This window comes from Ranitomeya imitator, chromosome 5 (genome assembly GCF_032444005.1).
Source record: "Ranitomeya imitator isolate aRanImi1 chromosome 5, aRanImi1.pri, whole genome shotgun sequence".
Taxonomy (NCBI): domain Eukaryota; kingdom Metazoa; phylum Chordata; class Amphibia; order Anura; family Dendrobatidae; genus Ranitomeya; species Ranitomeya imitator.
The window spans coordinates 565,145,728-565,163,806 of NC_091286.1; the positions used below are offsets into that span (position 1 = coordinate 565,145,728).

The 18,079-nt window shown below is 40.7% G+C and overlaps 1 protein-coding gene across 7 annotated transcripts in view; it reads right to left on the reverse strand.

Moving 5' to 3' along the window:
• SNED1 (sushi, nidogen and EGF like domains 1) overlaps positions 1–18,079 on the reverse strand; it is a 335,409-nt gene that overhangs the window by 29,704 nt on the left and 287,626 nt on the right. For all 7 annotated transcript variants that reach the window (XM_069727726.1, XM_069727731.1, XM_069727729.1 and 4 more), the window contains 6 exons: positions 12,913–13,029; positions 8,802–8,978; positions 8,595–8,708; positions 7,246–7,359; positions 5,169–5,282; positions 4,236–4,352 (listed from right to left, as the gene is read on the reverse strand). In XM_069727726.1, coding sequence (XP_069583827.1) covers positions 4,236–4,352; positions 5,169–5,282; positions 7,246–7,359; positions 8,595–8,708; positions 8,802–8,978; positions 12,913–13,029 — 753 coding nt within the window. The remainder of the gene's footprint in view (positions 1–4,235; positions 4,353–5,168; positions 5,283–7,245; positions 7,360–8,594; positions 8,709–8,801; positions 8,979–12,912; positions 13,030–18,079) is intronic.

Consider the following 18,079-nt stretch of genomic DNA (forward strand, 5'->3'; position numbering starts at 1 on the left):
ATTATATATATATATATATATATATATATATATATATATATATATATATATATATATATACATATACACACATACATACACAGTGCAGTGCAAATTAATTGGGACAAAGCAAAAAAAACACATTTTTGAATATTTAATAATAAAATGTTATAATGCACTGTTACATACTAATTTTAGTAAGAGATATGTCCTCCTTTAGCAGGTATGAGATTTAATTATTATATATTAAAACTGGTTTGAATCACTAACTGGTAACCAATTTACGATTTTACTTAAAAATGCTTTGTCCCAATTAATTTGCACCACACTGTGTGTGTGTATATATATATATACCTATATATATATATATATATATATATATATATATATATATATATATATATACAATAATGGGGTGTTGTGAATACTGGGGGGTAGAGGAGGCTGCCAATGAAGATTGGATAAAGACTAAGTGTTACTAAGGGAAGTGGAGTGGTGCTTGCTCTGACCACTGGGTATGTTGGAGAGTGGTCTACTAAGGGAGTTGCTCTATCTTAGTTTTGGAGCTTACTCTTAAGGCGCTCATATACATTGGATAGCTGACAGCGGAATGAGCACTCGGTGGACAGCTATTTCCCTCATACACAGGGGTGTTCGCCTCTGCAAAGTGGAAAATCCCCTATAAACCTGAGTATTTGGCTCTGTTTATGTATTCTTTATTGGAAGAAAGGAGAAAGCCACTGCCAGACAGCTTTGACAGCGGCTTATCTCCTAAATAACAAAAGGATCAGTTGTTAAGATTTAAACTGCCTGACCAGATGATGTCGGGTGACCGTTGGAAGGCCCCCATACACATTAGATTGATGGCCAATCGTGCCATTATCGGTGGGTTTTTCCAACTTTACAAGGCGTTCCAAATTATTATGAAAATTGGATTTAAGTGTTATAAAGATGTAATTTTTCGTTTTTCAAATCAAATCATGGATGGTCTTGTGTTTCAGGACTCTTTGGGTCACTGAAAACAATCTCAAACACCTGTGATAATTACACTGTGTGCAGAATTATTAGGCAAGTTGTATTTTGATCACATGGTACTTTTTATACATGTTGTCCTACTCCAAGCTGTTCAGGCTTGAGAGCAAACTACCAATTAAGTAAATCAGGTGATGTGCATCTCTGTAATGAGGAGAGATGTTGTCTAATGACATTAAAACCCTATATAAGGTGTGCTTAATTATTAGGCAACTTTCTTTCCTTTGGCAAAATGGGTCAGAAGAGAGATTTGACAAGCTCTGAAAAGTCCATAATTGTGAGATGTCTTGCAGAGGGATGCAGCAGTCTTGAAATTGCAAAACTTTTGAAGCGTGATCACCGAACAATCAAGCGTTTCATGGCAAATAGCCAAAAGGGTCGCAAGAAGCGTGTTGGGCAAAAAAGGCGCAAAATAACTGCCCATGAATTGAGGAAAATCAAGCGTGAAGCTGCCAAGATGCCATTTGCCCCCAGTTTTGCCATATTTCAGAGCTGCAACGTTACTGGAGTAACAAAAAGCACAAGATGTGCAATACTCAGGGACATGGCCAAGGTAAGGAAGGCTGAAAAACGACCACCTTTGAACAAGAAACATAAGATAAAATGTCAAGACTGGGCCAAGAAATATCTTCAGACTGACTTTTCAAAGGTTTTATGGACTGATGAAATGAGAGTGACTCTTGATTGACCAGATGGATGGACCAGAGGCTGGATCAGTAAAGGGCAGAGAGCTCCACTCCGACTCAGACGCCAGCAAGGTGGAGGTGGGTTACTGGTATGGGCTGGTATCACCAAAGTTGAACTTGTGGGACCTTTTCTGGTTGAGGATGGAGTGAAGCTCAACTCCCAGACCTACTGCCAGTTTCTGGAAGACAACTTCTTCAAGCAGTGGTACAGGAAGAAGTCGGTATCGTTCAAGAAAAACATGATTTTCATGCAGGACAATGCTCTATCACATGCCTCCAACTACTCCACAGCATGGCTGGCCAGTAATGGTCTCAAAAAAGAAAAAAATAATGACATGGCCCCCTTGTTCACCTGATCTGAACCCCATAGAGAACCTGTGGTACCTCATAAAATGTGAGATCTACAGGGAGGGAAAACAGTCCACCTCTCGGAACAGTGTCTGGGAGGCTGTGGTGGCTGCTGCACGCAATGATGATCGTAAACAGATCAAGCAGCTGACAGAATCTATGGACGGAAGGCTGCTGAGTGTCATCATAAAGAAAAGGTGGCTATATTGGTCACTAATTTTTTGGGGTTTTGTTTTTGCATGTTAGAATTGTTTATTTCTAAATTTTGTGCAGTTATATTGGTTTACCTGGTGAAAATAAACAAGCGAGTTGGGAATATATTTGGTTTTTATTAAGTTGCCTAATAATTCTGCACAGTAATAGTTACCTGCACAAACAGATATCCTCCTAAGATAGCCAAATCTAAGAAAAAAACCACTCCAACTTCCAAAAATATTAAGGTTTGATATTTATGAGACTTTTGGGTTGATTGAGAACATAGATGTTGATCCATAAAAAGAATCCTCTACAACTTGCCTAATAATTCTGCACACAGTGTAATTTGCCAGGTGAGATCAATTAAAGGAAAACTACTTAAGATGGATGTTCTACGATGTTAAGCAGGCCACAGGTTTCCAGCATTATGGGAAAGAAAAAGGATCTCTCTGCTACCAAAAAGCGACAAATAGTGCAATGCCTTGAAAAACTTATGAAAACATTAGATATTGAAACTTAAAGGGGTTGTCCAGTCCAAAATCGATAAGTCTTCAGTCACTCCTTATGAATGCCCCAGCACACACTGTGCACTGCGGGGATCCGCTGGTTTATGACCCGAGATTGGAGGACATGTGCACTGGGGGTATTCATAAGTCTGCAGTCACTCAGATTGACTTTAGACTTATCGATTTAGACCGGACAATTCTTTTAAGCGTGATCATCGTATTGTGAAGAGATGTGTGGCTTATATAGAGCACATATGGGTTTGTGTAGATAAAGGCATAATGAAGGTTTCTGTCATGCAAATTCATTGGATGAAGAGAGCAACTGCTACGCTACCATTACAAAGCAGCAAACAGTTATTTGAAGCTGCTGGTACCTCTGGAATTCTGCGGTCCTCAAGGTGTAGGATCCTCCAGAGGCTGCAGTTGTGTATAAACCTACTATTCAGGCACATCTAAACAGTGCTCACAAGCAGAAATTGTTGCAGTCAGCCCAGACATACATGATTGCTAATTTTAAAACAGTTTTGTTTACTGATGAATGATGTGCAACCCTGGCTGGTCCAGATGGATGGAGAAGTGGATGGTTGGAGAATGGCCATGACCCAACAAGGCTGCAACGTCATGGCGGAGTCTTGCTTTGGACCGAAATCATGGGAAGAGAGCTGGTAGGCCCCTTTAGAGTCCATGAATATGTGAAAATGACCTCGGCATCGTATATAGAGCTTCTGACTGATAACTTTCTTCTATGGTACAAAAAGAAGACTTGTGCCATCCATAGCAAAATCATCTTGATGCATGACAAGGAACCAACTCATACTGCAGAGAATATATCTGAGTCATTGGCTTCTAGGGCATAATAGATGCATACTCCCTGATCTCAACCCTTTAGAAAACTTTTGAAGTATCCTCAAGCAAAATATCAATGAGATAGTTCACATCAGAATGAATATCTATGAGACATATCACATCAGAACGGCAGCTCCTCAGCAGCTCCTGGAGGTTATTCTGACATCCTGCAAAGAAATTCAAGCAGAAACTATCCAAAATCTCACAAGATCAATGGATGCAAGAAATGTGACGGTGATTTCAATGAAGAGGTCCTGTGTTAACATACAACTTGGCCTGCTAAGATGTTTTTCAATGAAAAAGCTTTTGATTTCAGTAAATGTGACCTTGTAATGCTGCAAATTGATCAAATTACCATTTTTAGTTCTTTACAGACTATAAAATATTTGGAAACTCTGTTGTGTAATTTGGAACAGTGCATTTTGATTTTTTTTTAGTTTAAAAAAACCCCATTATGATTGGGAGGTTTGTCCGATAAAATTTGATTTATACTCTAACGGTTATTGATTTGAACATTATACTGATTCATAATTTAGTACGTGGTGCAGTCTCAGGGATATGGAGGCCCTTAGACATGGCTAAGATTTGGCCTGATGTGCTGCGTAACAGGACACATTGAACACGCTTTATAAACTAATGTTACCTCTTTCACAAGTGATGCCGGTATAGCCGGTTCGGCAATTACAGCTAACTGCACCCTCTGCACTGGACACACAGACACCACGGCTGCCACATGGATTAAGCAGGCATAAGTCACTTACTACAAAACACAATTAATGCAAATCATCAGATAATACCTTTGGAATATAAATGCCAACCAAAACCCCCCCAAAGAACTGTATATATACTGCACCATTAAGGTTAGCTAGTTACAAATAATTTTAAGTCTGTGTTCACACGCAGCGGTCATGCTGCGGATTTTAATTACAACAGCCCTGTGCTTCTGTGCTCTTTTTACTGCTTGCCCTGCACAATCACTTGCATGACCACATGGTTGAACATAATGGTGGCTTTTCTGGTGACACTGCTGTTTTCCTGCAAGATTAAGTGATAGGGCAGACAAACCACTGAAGTAAAAGGACTGCTGGGGTTAAAAGCTGCAGTATGACTGATGCATGTGAATGAAGCCTATCAGCGATTTTAATATTACACAACCAAATTGATAATTATCCATTTAAAAAGTTAGAACCAAGGGGCCAATTCATCAAGCTGTATACTCGACTTTGAAAAGCCGCAAATTCTTTACGCAACGTGAAGTTGCACAAAAGTTTGGCTGGCTTTCACGCCGGTCTCAGCCAGGTCTGCCAAAGTTGGTGGAGTGTGGGTGAGACATGGTGAGACATTAATGAATTTGTGGCTTAATACCCCACTACGCCCCTTCATTATGACTAGTACAACGCCAGTTATAGTGAATTGCCCCCTAAATCAGCTGTAATGGGGCTGAGCTGCAGCCTGCAATGCCAGACACGTCCCATAGACAAGAGTGGAGCTGTATTTACATTTTTATTAATCTTAGACAGCTCCTGATGTTGTTACCCCACTGTGACCTTATGTTAGGCACATTATCGACACTCACCTGTCTGACAATGATAGCCATAGAAACCTCTAGGACACACACAGAGATAAGAACCTGCAAGATTCTCACACTTGCCACCATTCTGACAAGGAGAAGACTGACAACCATCCAGCTCTGAAAACAAATGAAAAGAAAAGTGAATTAAAAGGTAGAACGCTTTAATATAAATACTATGTAAAGGCTCTCTTTTTCCAAATTCAAATTACCGTACATCCAATGCAGTCTGACGCGGACACCAAGTCCAATTTGATCTTTTAAATGGAGTCTGTCACAAGGTTTTGCTGTGTAATCTCAGAGTAGCATGGTGTAGGGGCAGAGATCCAGATTCCAGTGATGTGTCACTTTACTAGTCTGCGTTTTGCTGTTTTAATAAAATCACTGTTTTATCACCATTAGAATATCACTAGAGGGACTATGTGTTTTATGCCTCCTGGTTCAACCCCATTGACACCACTGATTGGCAGCTTTCTGTATGCATTGTATATTGACAGAAAGCTGCCAATCAGGAGTGTGGGCGGGGTTATACACAGCTTAGTATTCCGAGCTCTGCTAGATCTGCAGCAGAAAGAACTATATATTACAACTGCTGCACCCAGTAAACTAAGTGACACATTGCTGGAATCAGGGTCTGTCCCTTTATCTTGCTATTGTCAGATTACATAGCAAAAAATGCTGATAGATTCCTTTAAAAACATTAGCATAGTTAAAACCCAAACCTGCAAATTATTTTGGGGGGAATTTTAGAACTGGTGTCTGTATGTTCTCTTCTGGTTATAAAGACGTGAAAGGTTGATGCCCATCCCCTTGCTGGAAAAGGAAGAAAAAGAGACAGCAAGACCCGGGCAGCACCATGAAAAACTAGTGGGGCACAATACATGGACATAGGTGTTTATTTTAGCCCACACAGGGCCCAGTTTTAGAAAACTCTCAAGGTGCTTGTGATGATCTCACTGAGGTCACCGCATGTTCATAGTCCCGGCTCACAGTGATCTGCTGGTGGAAACGTAGTGACCAGCGGTAAACGCTATGACGTCACCACCTCATTGTCTCCTTTTTTTCAATCATGACACCGTCCAGTTTGTAAACCAGATGTTGCAGAGGTGGATCACAGTGTGGGACAGTATAGATTATCTTCGGACAGGTGAGGGATTATGGTTGTTTATATTATTTTATTAGTTATTTTTATTTTTTTTCCAGGGGACATGGGCAACGGTGGATTATCTTCACACCTGACAGGTGAGGGACACGGTTGTTTATTATTTTAGTTTTTTTACAGGGGAAAATGGCTTCAATGGATTAGGCGTAAAAGTGAGTATAACTGTGTTTTTTTATTTTAAATTAATGTGTAAAACTAGGGGTTTTGTTTTAATTCAAATAAAGGATTTTATTCTGTGTGTTTATTTCAATACTTACTATGGAATTAGTTGATAAGTTAAAAATAGGATAAGTTAAAAATGTTCCGGTCCTGTATGTAAAGTGATTTGGAATATTGTGGAAATTATTGATCATCACAAACATTATTGTTATATTTATGTAGGTAGAAGATATGAGTCTTTGGGTGAATACTAGAGAGGTCCAATATTTTTGTGGGATATTTATCAGGACATATTTATGTGCAATGGGTTTCCAAATGTCAGTACCATTCTAGAGCTGCGATGTAATGTATCACCACAAAAAAAAGAAAACTAACCTGCTTCAAGAGCTGCTAATGTTGGCACATTTCTGGGGAAGATGGCCATACAAGTAAAATGACTGCATAGTCTTATCCTCTAATATAAATCTTCTAATTGTTAAACTTTGGATATTTATCATGTACTAGCTCTAGTTGTCATAGAAAGTGAACCAAGTTTCCAATCATGTTCACAAATAATTTTAATTTAGAAAACTAAAGATTCTCCTGTTCCTTTGAATTGTAAAACTACAGGAAATGATAAACACACTTCTGTTAGTTTTCTATGTGGTCCACTTTGATGATCAGGCAGGGTTCAGTACATCACTATTTCTATTTCTAACATCTGGTCAGTTACATCTTTTTCTAATCTCAAGCAAGTAAGCAATACCATATTGCATTTTTTACCAGTCTCACAGTGGGTACCAACAAAGCCCTCAGGACAGGTACAAAGGTAGGCGCCAGGTACATTTTGGCAAGTGCCTCCATTTTTACATGGATCTGAGGAGCACTCATTCACATCTGAAATTTAACAATAAAACAGCAGTTAATCAAAGTGCATAAACATGACCAAGCACATATTTTGGAAAGTATAGACCCCAGGATCTGCCTCTGTAATGCTACACTCCACTGAATAAGTGAGCATGCCCAATTCCACACTGTTACATGCACTGGGCAATGCAAACTGAGTCTGTAGAGTATACACACAGCGTAGTGATGAGTGAACGTGCTCGTGTGCTAACCGAGTGTCTTCGGCATGCTTGACTGGAGACCCCGCGGCTGCATGTCTCACGGCTGTTAGACAGCCACAACACATTCAGAGATTGCCAAACAGATAATCCCCGCATGTGTTGCAGCTGTCTAGCAGCCGCGAGACATGCAGCCGCGAGGACGCGAACATATTTTTCGAGAACGCTGAAAACACTCGAGTGAACATGCTCTTATAAGGATTTATCTGAGCATGCTAGTGTGCTAATCATCACTAATACATTCTCCAGAAACAATCCTTCTAGCACATAGAATTAGGACACATTTTTTTTATTTGATGGACTGGTGCAGAATTATATGATACTAGATGGTGGCCTGATTCTAACGCATCGGGTATTCTAGAATATGTATGTAGTTTACCGTATTTATGAAGGTTTAAGAATAATGCAATGAATACACAGGATTTTCCGGGTAAAATATATACATTATCATTAAATTTTATTGCTCATAGAAGTTAATACAACTGAACGAAATTATTAAACAGGTCATCAAAATATATAAACCATTACATGAATATCTAACTGTATTTAAATAAATCATCGGACGAAAGAAGTACATCAACACTATAGTATATTTGTTAACAATATCAAGCCAAAATATTTTTTTGTACACCACATTGACTGACTGAACGTGTTCAGTAAACGTGAGTGAACTACGTCACACTGTGACTGACAGAACTTATTCAGTAAACGTGAGTGAACTATGTCGAACTGTGACCGACAGAACTTGTTCAGTAAACGTGAATGAACTATGTGGCGACCAATCAGCGACACGAGATTTCCGTTACAGACAAACAGACAGAATTAGATGATTATATAGTAGATGGAGGTTATATAGAGCAGTGTAATAGCTTTGTGCATGAGCCCCAATAGTACAAAACCATGAAGCATGTCAAAGTCCTGACACACAATAATACCCATTAATCCATTCATTAAATTATTTGACACCATACACCACACAACATGCATATCTCTTAAAAGTGGTCTTACCCAATTCACAATGTTTTCCACTGTATCCTTCTTGACAATCACATAGAAAGTGGGATACTCGATCCTTGCACATTGCACCATTTTGGCATGGCTGTGACTGACACTCATCGATTTCTACAGTCAGAGGAGAAAATCTTGACATGAACAAATCTTTACGCTATCAGACTCCTCCATCTCCATCCAATGGCAGTAGAGGAAAAGACGTACCCTCGCACTGTGGTGCTTCAGTCCACATGCCCTCCTCGCTGCATATGCGGGTACTGTTCGGGCTACTTATTACGTACCCCTCGTTACAATGGTATTCTGCTTTCCCACCAGGCCACGTTGAGGTTACAATTACTTTTGCATATTTTACATGTTCTGGAGGTCCACAGTCCAATTCAGCTATAAAATGGTTAAAGCAATGGAAGAGAGTCAGCTCCACAAAACATTATTCTTCTTAAAATCCACCCAAGACAACTAAAACAAATTAAGTGTACCTTTGAATGACATGACAAAGTAATATGCGGTACCATGCAAAAGCATTAGGCAGATGTAGAAAAATGCTGTAGAGTATAAATGCTTTCAAAAATAGAATAGTTAATAGTTTATTTTTATCAACTAGCAAAGTGAATAAACTACCGTATTTTTCGGACTACAAGACGCACTTTTTCCCCCCCAAAAAAGGGGGGAAAATTGGGGGTGCGTCTAATAGTCGCAATGCAGGCTTACCATGGCGGCAGAGGTGCGGGAATGAGGAGGCGCAGTAAGCGGGGTCCCTTTCTCCGGTGAGGTGATGCAGCAGCCCGGTAAGCAGCAGAGCCAGGTGAATCCTGTTGTTATCGGTGGGGGCGGCCATCTTCCTGAAGCCGCGCGTGCGCAGATGAAGCGCTCTGCTTCCCGGGGCTTCAGGAAAATGGCCGCCGCGATCTCCATCTGCGCACGCGCGGCCTCCCGCGGCCATTTTCCTGAAGCCCCGGGAAGCAGAGCACTTCATCTGCGCACGCGCGGCTTCAGGAAGATGGCCGCCCCCACCGATAACAACAGGATTCACCCGGCTCTGCTGCTTACCGGGCTGCTGCATCACCTCACCGGGGAAAGGGACCCCTCTCAGCACCTCCTCAGCCCGGGGCCCCTCTCACAGCACCTCCTCAGCCCAGCACCTCCTCAGCCCGGGACCCCTCTCCCAGCACCTCCTCAGCCCAGCACCTCCTCAGCCCAGCACCTCTGCCGGTAATCACTGCTGCAACCCTCCCATGGACACCAGGCCGTGGCATCGCCCACCTAAGCAGGAAGGGACCCTGCTCAGGTGCACGCCACACCGCATCACCCCACCTCTGCCGACACCATGCCTCCTGTGACCCTGCTCTGCCACCGCCATCCCTCAGGTAAGATACTGTACATTCGGACAATAAGACGGACCCCCATCTTATAAAAAATCTTTTTTTCTGCAATTTTCACCCCAAATTTGGGGTGTGTCTTATGGTCCGGTGCGTCTTATAGTCCTAAAAATACGGTAAATAGAAATCTAAATCAATTTGGTGTGACCGGGTCGGATCCGGCTATCCCCCTCAGACACTAGCTGTGTCCACTGATATCTATGATCTCAATGAAAACCCACAATCTTTTGGGTCCACCAGTTCCCATTCACGATCTACTATTGTGACTGATGAAGGTCTGGCGGTAGGACCGAAACGTTTCTTCTGTTACTAAACATGGACACCATTAAATCACTTATCTGATTAAGTCTGAGTGCCGAGTTTTTTGCTACAACTTATGGTATTGGAACCTATTCTGGCACCTTTTTAACGGCTGTGTACGCGTTTATTCTTATACATAGGTATTGCAGCGTGGACGGCGCAGGGATAGAGGGCTAAACCTCAATCCACCATCCCTTTGTTAGGGAGGTGGAGAGGAACCGTCCGCCTCCTTGTACCATCCGCATTAACAGTGGTGGGACAGTGGGGGCTGCTCGGATGCCGAAGAGAGGAGCCTCTGTGCATCCACGGAGTTCAGCCCCCCGGGGGGACAGGGACAGTTGTCCGGCATTAGGCCTGGCTCCAGGAGAGGATACATGGAGGCGACACTCCATGTGCTCGTCTGTTCAGGGCATGGGAGATGGGTGCCCTTGAAGGGACCCGTCGCCCCTAAGAATCAGCCCAGGCATGGCATGTTGCAGGAGAGGATACAGAGAGGCGACACTCTCTGTGCTCGCCTGTTGATGGTTCAGGGAGATCGGAGCCTTGAAAGGATCCATCGCCCCTTCATTTGTTGTATAAAGTAAAATCAAAAATGTAAAAGGTAAAAATAAAATAATAAAGCGTTTTGGGTCTGAATAGCAGACCCATCAGTGTGCCTCCTACGGACACTAAGCAAGAACTGGTTAGCTGAGAGCCAGCAGGAGGGTGTATAATGCAGGGGAGGAGATCACTTTCTTCGTATCACTTCGTGTCAGCCTCCTAATGGCAGCAGCATACAGCCACAGTCTGTGTCCCCCAATGAGGCGAAGGAGAAATCAAATATAACCAACTATTCATCCTTCATGGCGACGTATCAGTACAATACATCAGAGCCTTTCTCAAGACTACAGCTGAAATGTTGATACAAAGGCTAAATAAAGTCTATGAAACCTGATTTCTGATGCCTGGAAGAATCTGATGTATTGAGCCAAAATATCTATATATGGCCTGTATAAAGTCCATTACACATGATTTTAAGATTTAGACTGCTGCTGTTTTTGGAGAAGTATCTATCTGTTACATATTTGCATATACAATCATGGCCGAAAGTGTGGGCACTCTTTATATTGTTTCAAAAAATGAAGCGTTTCTCTCAAAATGATTGCAATTACACGTTTGGTTATACACATGTTTATTTTCTTTGTGTGTATTGGAAAAACACAAAAAAACAGAGAAAAAAAGGCAAATTGGACATAATTTCACACAAAACCCCAAAAATGGGCCGGACAAAATTGTTGGTACCTTTCCAAAATTGTGGGGAAACTTTGTTTCACCTTTCAAATCTGAGAGACCTGGAGCAGTTTGCAAAAGAAAAGTGTTCCAAAATTTCAGTTGAGAGGTGTAAGAAGCTTGTTGATGATCATAGGAAGCTATTTTTTTGCAGTTATTTATTCCAAAGGATGTGCAACCAAATATTAAGTTGAGGGTGCTCATAATGTTATTCTGTCCATTTTGAGGGTTCTGTGTGAAATTATGTCCAATTTGTCTTTTTTTCTCAATTTGTTTGTGTTGTTCCAATAAACACAAATAAAAAAACATGTGTATAACAAAACGTGTAATTGTAATAATTTTCTGGGAGACATACTTTCTTATTAAATGTGAGTTATTGTTTATATTTTTGTAATAAAAACGGATATATTTTTTATATACGGTATTTGGACTTTGTACTCTATGTCTCCTATAGGTTGCTAGTATGGAAAGCAGTGGGAAAGCTGCTTCACAGTGTTTGTTTCAGAGTGACAACAGCTGTACCTCAACTTTCTAACTGCACAAAACACAAAAGTGAAGATAAGAGAATACAAGGAAGCAAGTTTAACAAATGTGAAAAAGGAAGCTGAATACATCGTAAACACACTTGGGGAAAATAGATGAGGTTAGAATTGCACTGATACACTGCTGTAAAAAAAACTGCTACATTAGGCTTGTGAGGACAAGTCCAACTTCCTGTAAATTTGTCCATCTTGTTTGTAGCTATAGACAGATCAGTCTTGACAACAAGCAGTGAACAGCAAGTGGTTCAGAAGTAAAACATCTAGTGGCCATAACTTTAAAAGGAACCTGTCACGTGAAAAATACGCTATTAATTTGCATGTATGGGATTAATCTGCAGGTTAGTAGAGTTCTGAAGCCGTGTGGAAGACGCTTTGAAAGCCTTGCTTCCAGGAGGAAATTAACTTTAATCCTCCTGACAGCCTCAGGCTTTCAATCATAGCCCTATTTTTTGTTATACCACTGTGTGTAAGCACCTCCATCATGGATTTTCTTGTAGTCGTACATGGTCAATTCTTTCCCTTTATCCAGCAGGAATCTGACGATCTTGATTAAAGTTCTCTGAGTATCAAATGGGTTATTTCAAGACAGGAATAGTGTCATATTGCTAGGATATGCCTTCAATGTCCTATCATCAAGTATGTGTTCAGTCGGCCATCTACATGGCCTCTTAAGAAATTCAAGAGAAGCAGACACTGGGCGAACTGGCAAAGATGCCCTGTATGGGCTACGATTTTAAAGGTAAAATTATATTTTATACTTTGTTTGCGATGACAAACTAAAAACATGAACAAATAAAGAGAAACAAAATGATCATAGCTATCACTTACCTTTCTCACAGTGTCGTCCAGAGAAGTGCGGTAGACAATCACATTTGTATTTCCCGAGATAGTGAAAACATGTGCCTCCGTTGTGACATGGACCAGATGAGCAAGGGCCTCTCATTCCTGGGTTGAAAGACATAGATCTCTGTTCGTTATATCTCTCTCATTTGTCTATCCAAATAAAAGATATGATGATGCATGGGATCCACTGCAGCCTCTACAGACACCTCCAGAAGATCTGACCCTTCTCCAGGTCTATTTTAGTAAGTACTTGTATTTACCATGATGTACATTTAAAAATTATATTGTGGTACCGTGTCAGACAGGAAAATCGATGTAAATACTTTTATGCTCAAAGATGACAAAAGTATTCTTTTTTTTTTTTTAAATAAAGTACCCTTATTGAAGTTTTCCAACAATTTTTATACGAACATATTACCCGTTTCAGGTAAACACAGAAAATTAAGAACAACTGGGAAGGGGGGACTAGGAAAGGGAAAGACCAAATTAAGTTAAAAACAAAAATTACCATTCTACAAACAAACAAACAAACAAAAGAGGAACAAAACATATCGTCATCACCACTGTAATGCCTAGAAAGAAAACATCTCCTTTTGGAGCTTCTACGCGTGCAATCATTATTATTGCTCATGGGATAAACAAGGATCATATCTCTCGTAATCCACTTTATTAAATCAAGCCCATTCTAAATCTCACTAATTCACTCGACAGGAGCCCTGGTTCATTCATCTGGGCAGCCCAAAGTTGTTCAAATTTATTAATGTTGCCTCTTTTTTTGTACATACCTTTTTAAACTTATAAACCAGTTTATTTTGTTGATATGTTGCTTTTTTAATGGGCTTTCAGTATCCAACCAGTGTTGTGCTGAGTTTCCTTGCTAAATACAACAGCCGTGCTTTAGCGATTTTACCCGGCTCAGTTGTCCGTAGATCTTCCACATACCCCAGCACACAAACTAAGGGCGTAGTTTCCAATACCACCTTAAACACTTGTCTAATTAATCCTAGTACTTTCCTCCAGTATCTCTCCGGTTTAGGACATGACCACATCATATGAAGTAGAGTAGCCGGCTCCACCCAACACCTAGGACAGCATGCGTCTGCTCTGGCCCCAATCTTACACATAAACTCCAGTGCTCTATACACCTTATGTATTAGATAAAGTTGAGAAAGTCTATGCGCTTCACTAAGAGAGAGTTGAGGTACCCTTTCCAATATCTCTATCCATTGGCCTTCTTCTATTGGGCCAATCTCTGCCTCCCATCTCTCTTTACTATGAATTGGGTGTTTGCTAATCACTAATGTTAATTAAGCTCTATATAGCCACAATATTATCCCAGATAATGATGTCACCGCTGTGCTTTCCGGCCGCTGTGCTTACACAGGGCAGAGAAGCAGAGCGCAGAGGGACAGACAGCGGAAGGTAAGTATGTAGTGTTTGTTTGTTTTTTACTTTTACGCTGGTAACCAGGGTAAACATCGGGTTACTAAGCGCGGCCCTGCGCTTAGTAACCCGATGTTTACCCTGGTTACCGGGGACTTCGGGATCGTTGGTCGCTGGAGAGCTGTCTGTGTGACAGCTCTCCAGCGACCAAACAGCGACGCTGCAGCGATCCGGATCGTTGTCGGTATCGCTGCAGCGTCGCTTAGTGTGACGGTACCTTTAGAGTGATCCCTTTATTGGCCTTAGTAATCTGGAATACGTGTTGTGGAGATGTGAATTGTGTCCATGCAGTGAGTCATAAATCCAGGTGTTAAATTGATTCCTATTGTCAAAGAATTGAACATCCTTATCAGTTTGAATTTCCTCATTCTCCTCTCTATGTTGTCCTTAAAATGACCTTTTAGTATTAAGACTTTTAAATACATCATCCAGTGTCCAGAGAAAGGTTTTCCCACAGTCCTGTCCATTTCATTCCTGATTGTGTGTCAGTGTAGATTCATCCTTGTTTGTAGTTTTTGCTTAGTTTCCACGATATAGATACTTCCAGGGCATCTTGTACATTGTATTATATACACCACATTGGGGAATGTTCATGAAAAGAAATCCATGATCTTATAGTCCTGATTTGTGTTGGATATGCAGACTGTACACTGTGTGCAGAATATTAGGCAAGTTGTATTTTAGAGGATTATTTTTATTATTGATCAACAACTATGCTCTCAATCAACCCAAAAGACTCGTAAATATCAAAGCTTAATATTTTTGGAAGTTGGAGTGGTTTTTTTTTTTAGATTTGACCATCTTAGGAGGATATCTGTTTGTGCAGGTAACTATTACTGTGCAGAATTATTAGGCAGCTTAATAAAAACCAAATATATTCCCATCTCACTTGTTTATTTTCACCAGGTAAACCAATATAACTGCACAAAATTTAGAAACAAACATTTCTGACATGCAAAAACAAACCCCCCCAAAATTAGTGACCAATATAGCCCCCTTTCTTTATGATGACACTCAGCAGCCTTCCATCCATAGATTCTGTCAGTTGCTTGATCTGTTTACGATGAACATTGCGTGCAGCAGCCACCACAGCCTCCAGACACTGTTCCGAGAGGTGTTCTGTTTTCCCTCCCTGTAGATCTTACATTTTATGAGGGACCACAGGTTCTCTATGGGATTCAGATCAGGTGAACAAGGGGGCCATGTCATTATTTTTTCATTTTTGAGACCATTACTGGCCAGCCACACTGTGGAGTAGTTGGAGGCATGTGATGGAGCATTGTCCTGCATGAAAATCATGTTTTTCTTAAACGATACAGACTTCTTCCTGTACCACTGCTTGAAGAAGTTGTCTTCCAGAAACTGGCAGTAGGTCTGGGAGTTGAGCTTCACTCCATCCTCAACCTGAAAATGTCCCACAAGTTTATCTTTGATGATACCAGCCCATACCAGTACCCCACCTCCACCTTGCTGGCATCTGAGTAGGAGTGGAGCTCTCTGCCCTTTACTGATCCAGCCTCTGGCCCATCCATCTGGCCCATCAAGAGTCACTCTCATTTCATCAGTCCATAAAACCTTTGAAAAGTCAGTCTTGAGATATTTCTTGGCCCAGTTTTGACGTTTTATCTTATGTTTCTTGTTCAAAGGTGGTCGTTTTTCAGCCTTCCTTACCTTGGCCATGTCCCTGAGTATTGCACATCTTGTGCTTTTTGTTACTCCAGTAACGTTGCAGCTCTGGAATATGGCAAAACTGGTGGCAAATGGCATCTTGGCAGCTTCACGCTTGATTTCCTCAATTCATGGGCAGTTATTGTACGCCTTTTTTGCCCAACACGCTTCTTGCGACCCTGTTGGCTATTTGCCATGAAATGCTTGATTGTTCGGTGATCATTCTTCAAAAGTTTGGCAATTTCAAGACTGCTGTATCCCTCTGCAAGACATCTCACAATTTTGGACTTTTCAGAGCCCGTCAAATATCTCTTCTGACCCATTTTGCCACCAAAGGAAAGGAAGATGCCTAATAATTAACCCTAGAATGCACATTGGGGGCCTTTTAGGCCCCATACTTACATTTTTGCTATTATCTGCAAAATTACTTTAGTTATAATTTTGAAACTCCAGGTATTCCTCAAGTATGTCGTTGTTGATAATATCCAGTTGTTCATATAATTTTTTTCATAGGCATTATGGTGTAACAATGCTTGTTTGGTGAAAACTACATCTGTACGAATTGGGGGCCTTTTAGGCCCCCGCTATTTTTTTCATGTTCTCAGTAGTGTTTGTGTCTCAAGTTACTTTATTTGTACTCAGTAATGTTGGTGGAGGGGCCAGGGTGTGGATAATAACATGTGAGGATGTCATGTGATTTTTGGAGGGAGTGATAAGGCCATGACATCACCTCACGTCCTTTGGAACACAGTAATGAGCTGTGTATAGAGTACTGAGGACAGTATACACTGTGAGCTAATTGCTGAAGGACCTGTGATAAGATAAGCTGTTGAGAGGAAATCTGATTCATTTTCAGTTTCTGTTTCTAAGAAGCTTGCAAAGGCTAGAGCTTGTGAGCCACAAAAATCCAGAGAATTGTACACCACCTAAAAGTATAAAAGGTAAGAGCTGCTGAGGGTGAGAGGAAGAAGGGGGGACATTACACTTTCAGTGTGTCACACACAAGCAAAGAGTGGACAACTCTGATTCTGTTTTTTCTTTTAGTTTGCTAACATCTAGTCAGCAATGGCACACTCTTCCTCCAAGTGTCTGACTGACCAAGAGATTGAAGCGATTATGTTTCAAAGCGATAATGAAAGTGAACTATCTTTGTCTGATGAAGAATATCTGCCACCAGCTAATCAAACATCCTCATCCAGTGATTCTTCTGATGATGAAGAAGTGAATCTAGTGGATCCTCAAGAAGTGATAAGCAGAACATCCAAAACGAATGTTTTTTGGGACAGTAATCCTACATTAGTCGGACGTACTCCAAAACACAATATTGTGAGACAGGCTCAAGGAGCTGTGGGAAGTCCCAGTTACTTTACCCCTAAAGATGTATTCTGTACTTATTTTTCTGACAATATTGCAGAAGAGGTCCTATTATGTTCAAACCTAGAATGAAGACGTATCGCTTCTGCAAAAAATAAGTCCTGGAAAAATATCTCAGAAGAGGAACTTTATGCATATATTGGACTTTTACTGCTGGCAGGGAGTCAAAAATCGTATGATGTCCCAATACGAGAATTATTTCTGGACCCACTTTCTGATCCACACTATAAGGCGACAATGTCAGTGGGCAGATATGAGGAAATTAGAAGAATCATTCGCTTTGATGATAAACGAACTCGTGCAGCGAGGTTTGAAACAGACAAATTAGCCCCTATCAGTTATATCTGGAACATATTTATAAAAAATTGCACAAAACTTCTGAAAAAATAACATGTCAGAATTGTTTGGAAGACTAATATAATAGAAAAGAATGTTAGAATAAAAATGTAGCTGCAGCTAGTTTGCTATAGATTTCTATGCGTTTTTGTGTGTTTTCATGTCTTTGTGTGAAATTTGGGAAAAAAAAGATTTTTGGGTGTTTTCTGTGAAAAATTATAATTAAAATTTTGTCCACTATTCATATTTTATTGAGCAATTTTGAAATAAACTTGTGAAAGTAATTTAAGTGTGTTTTTCTACATTATGTGCATGGGGGCCTAAAAGGCCC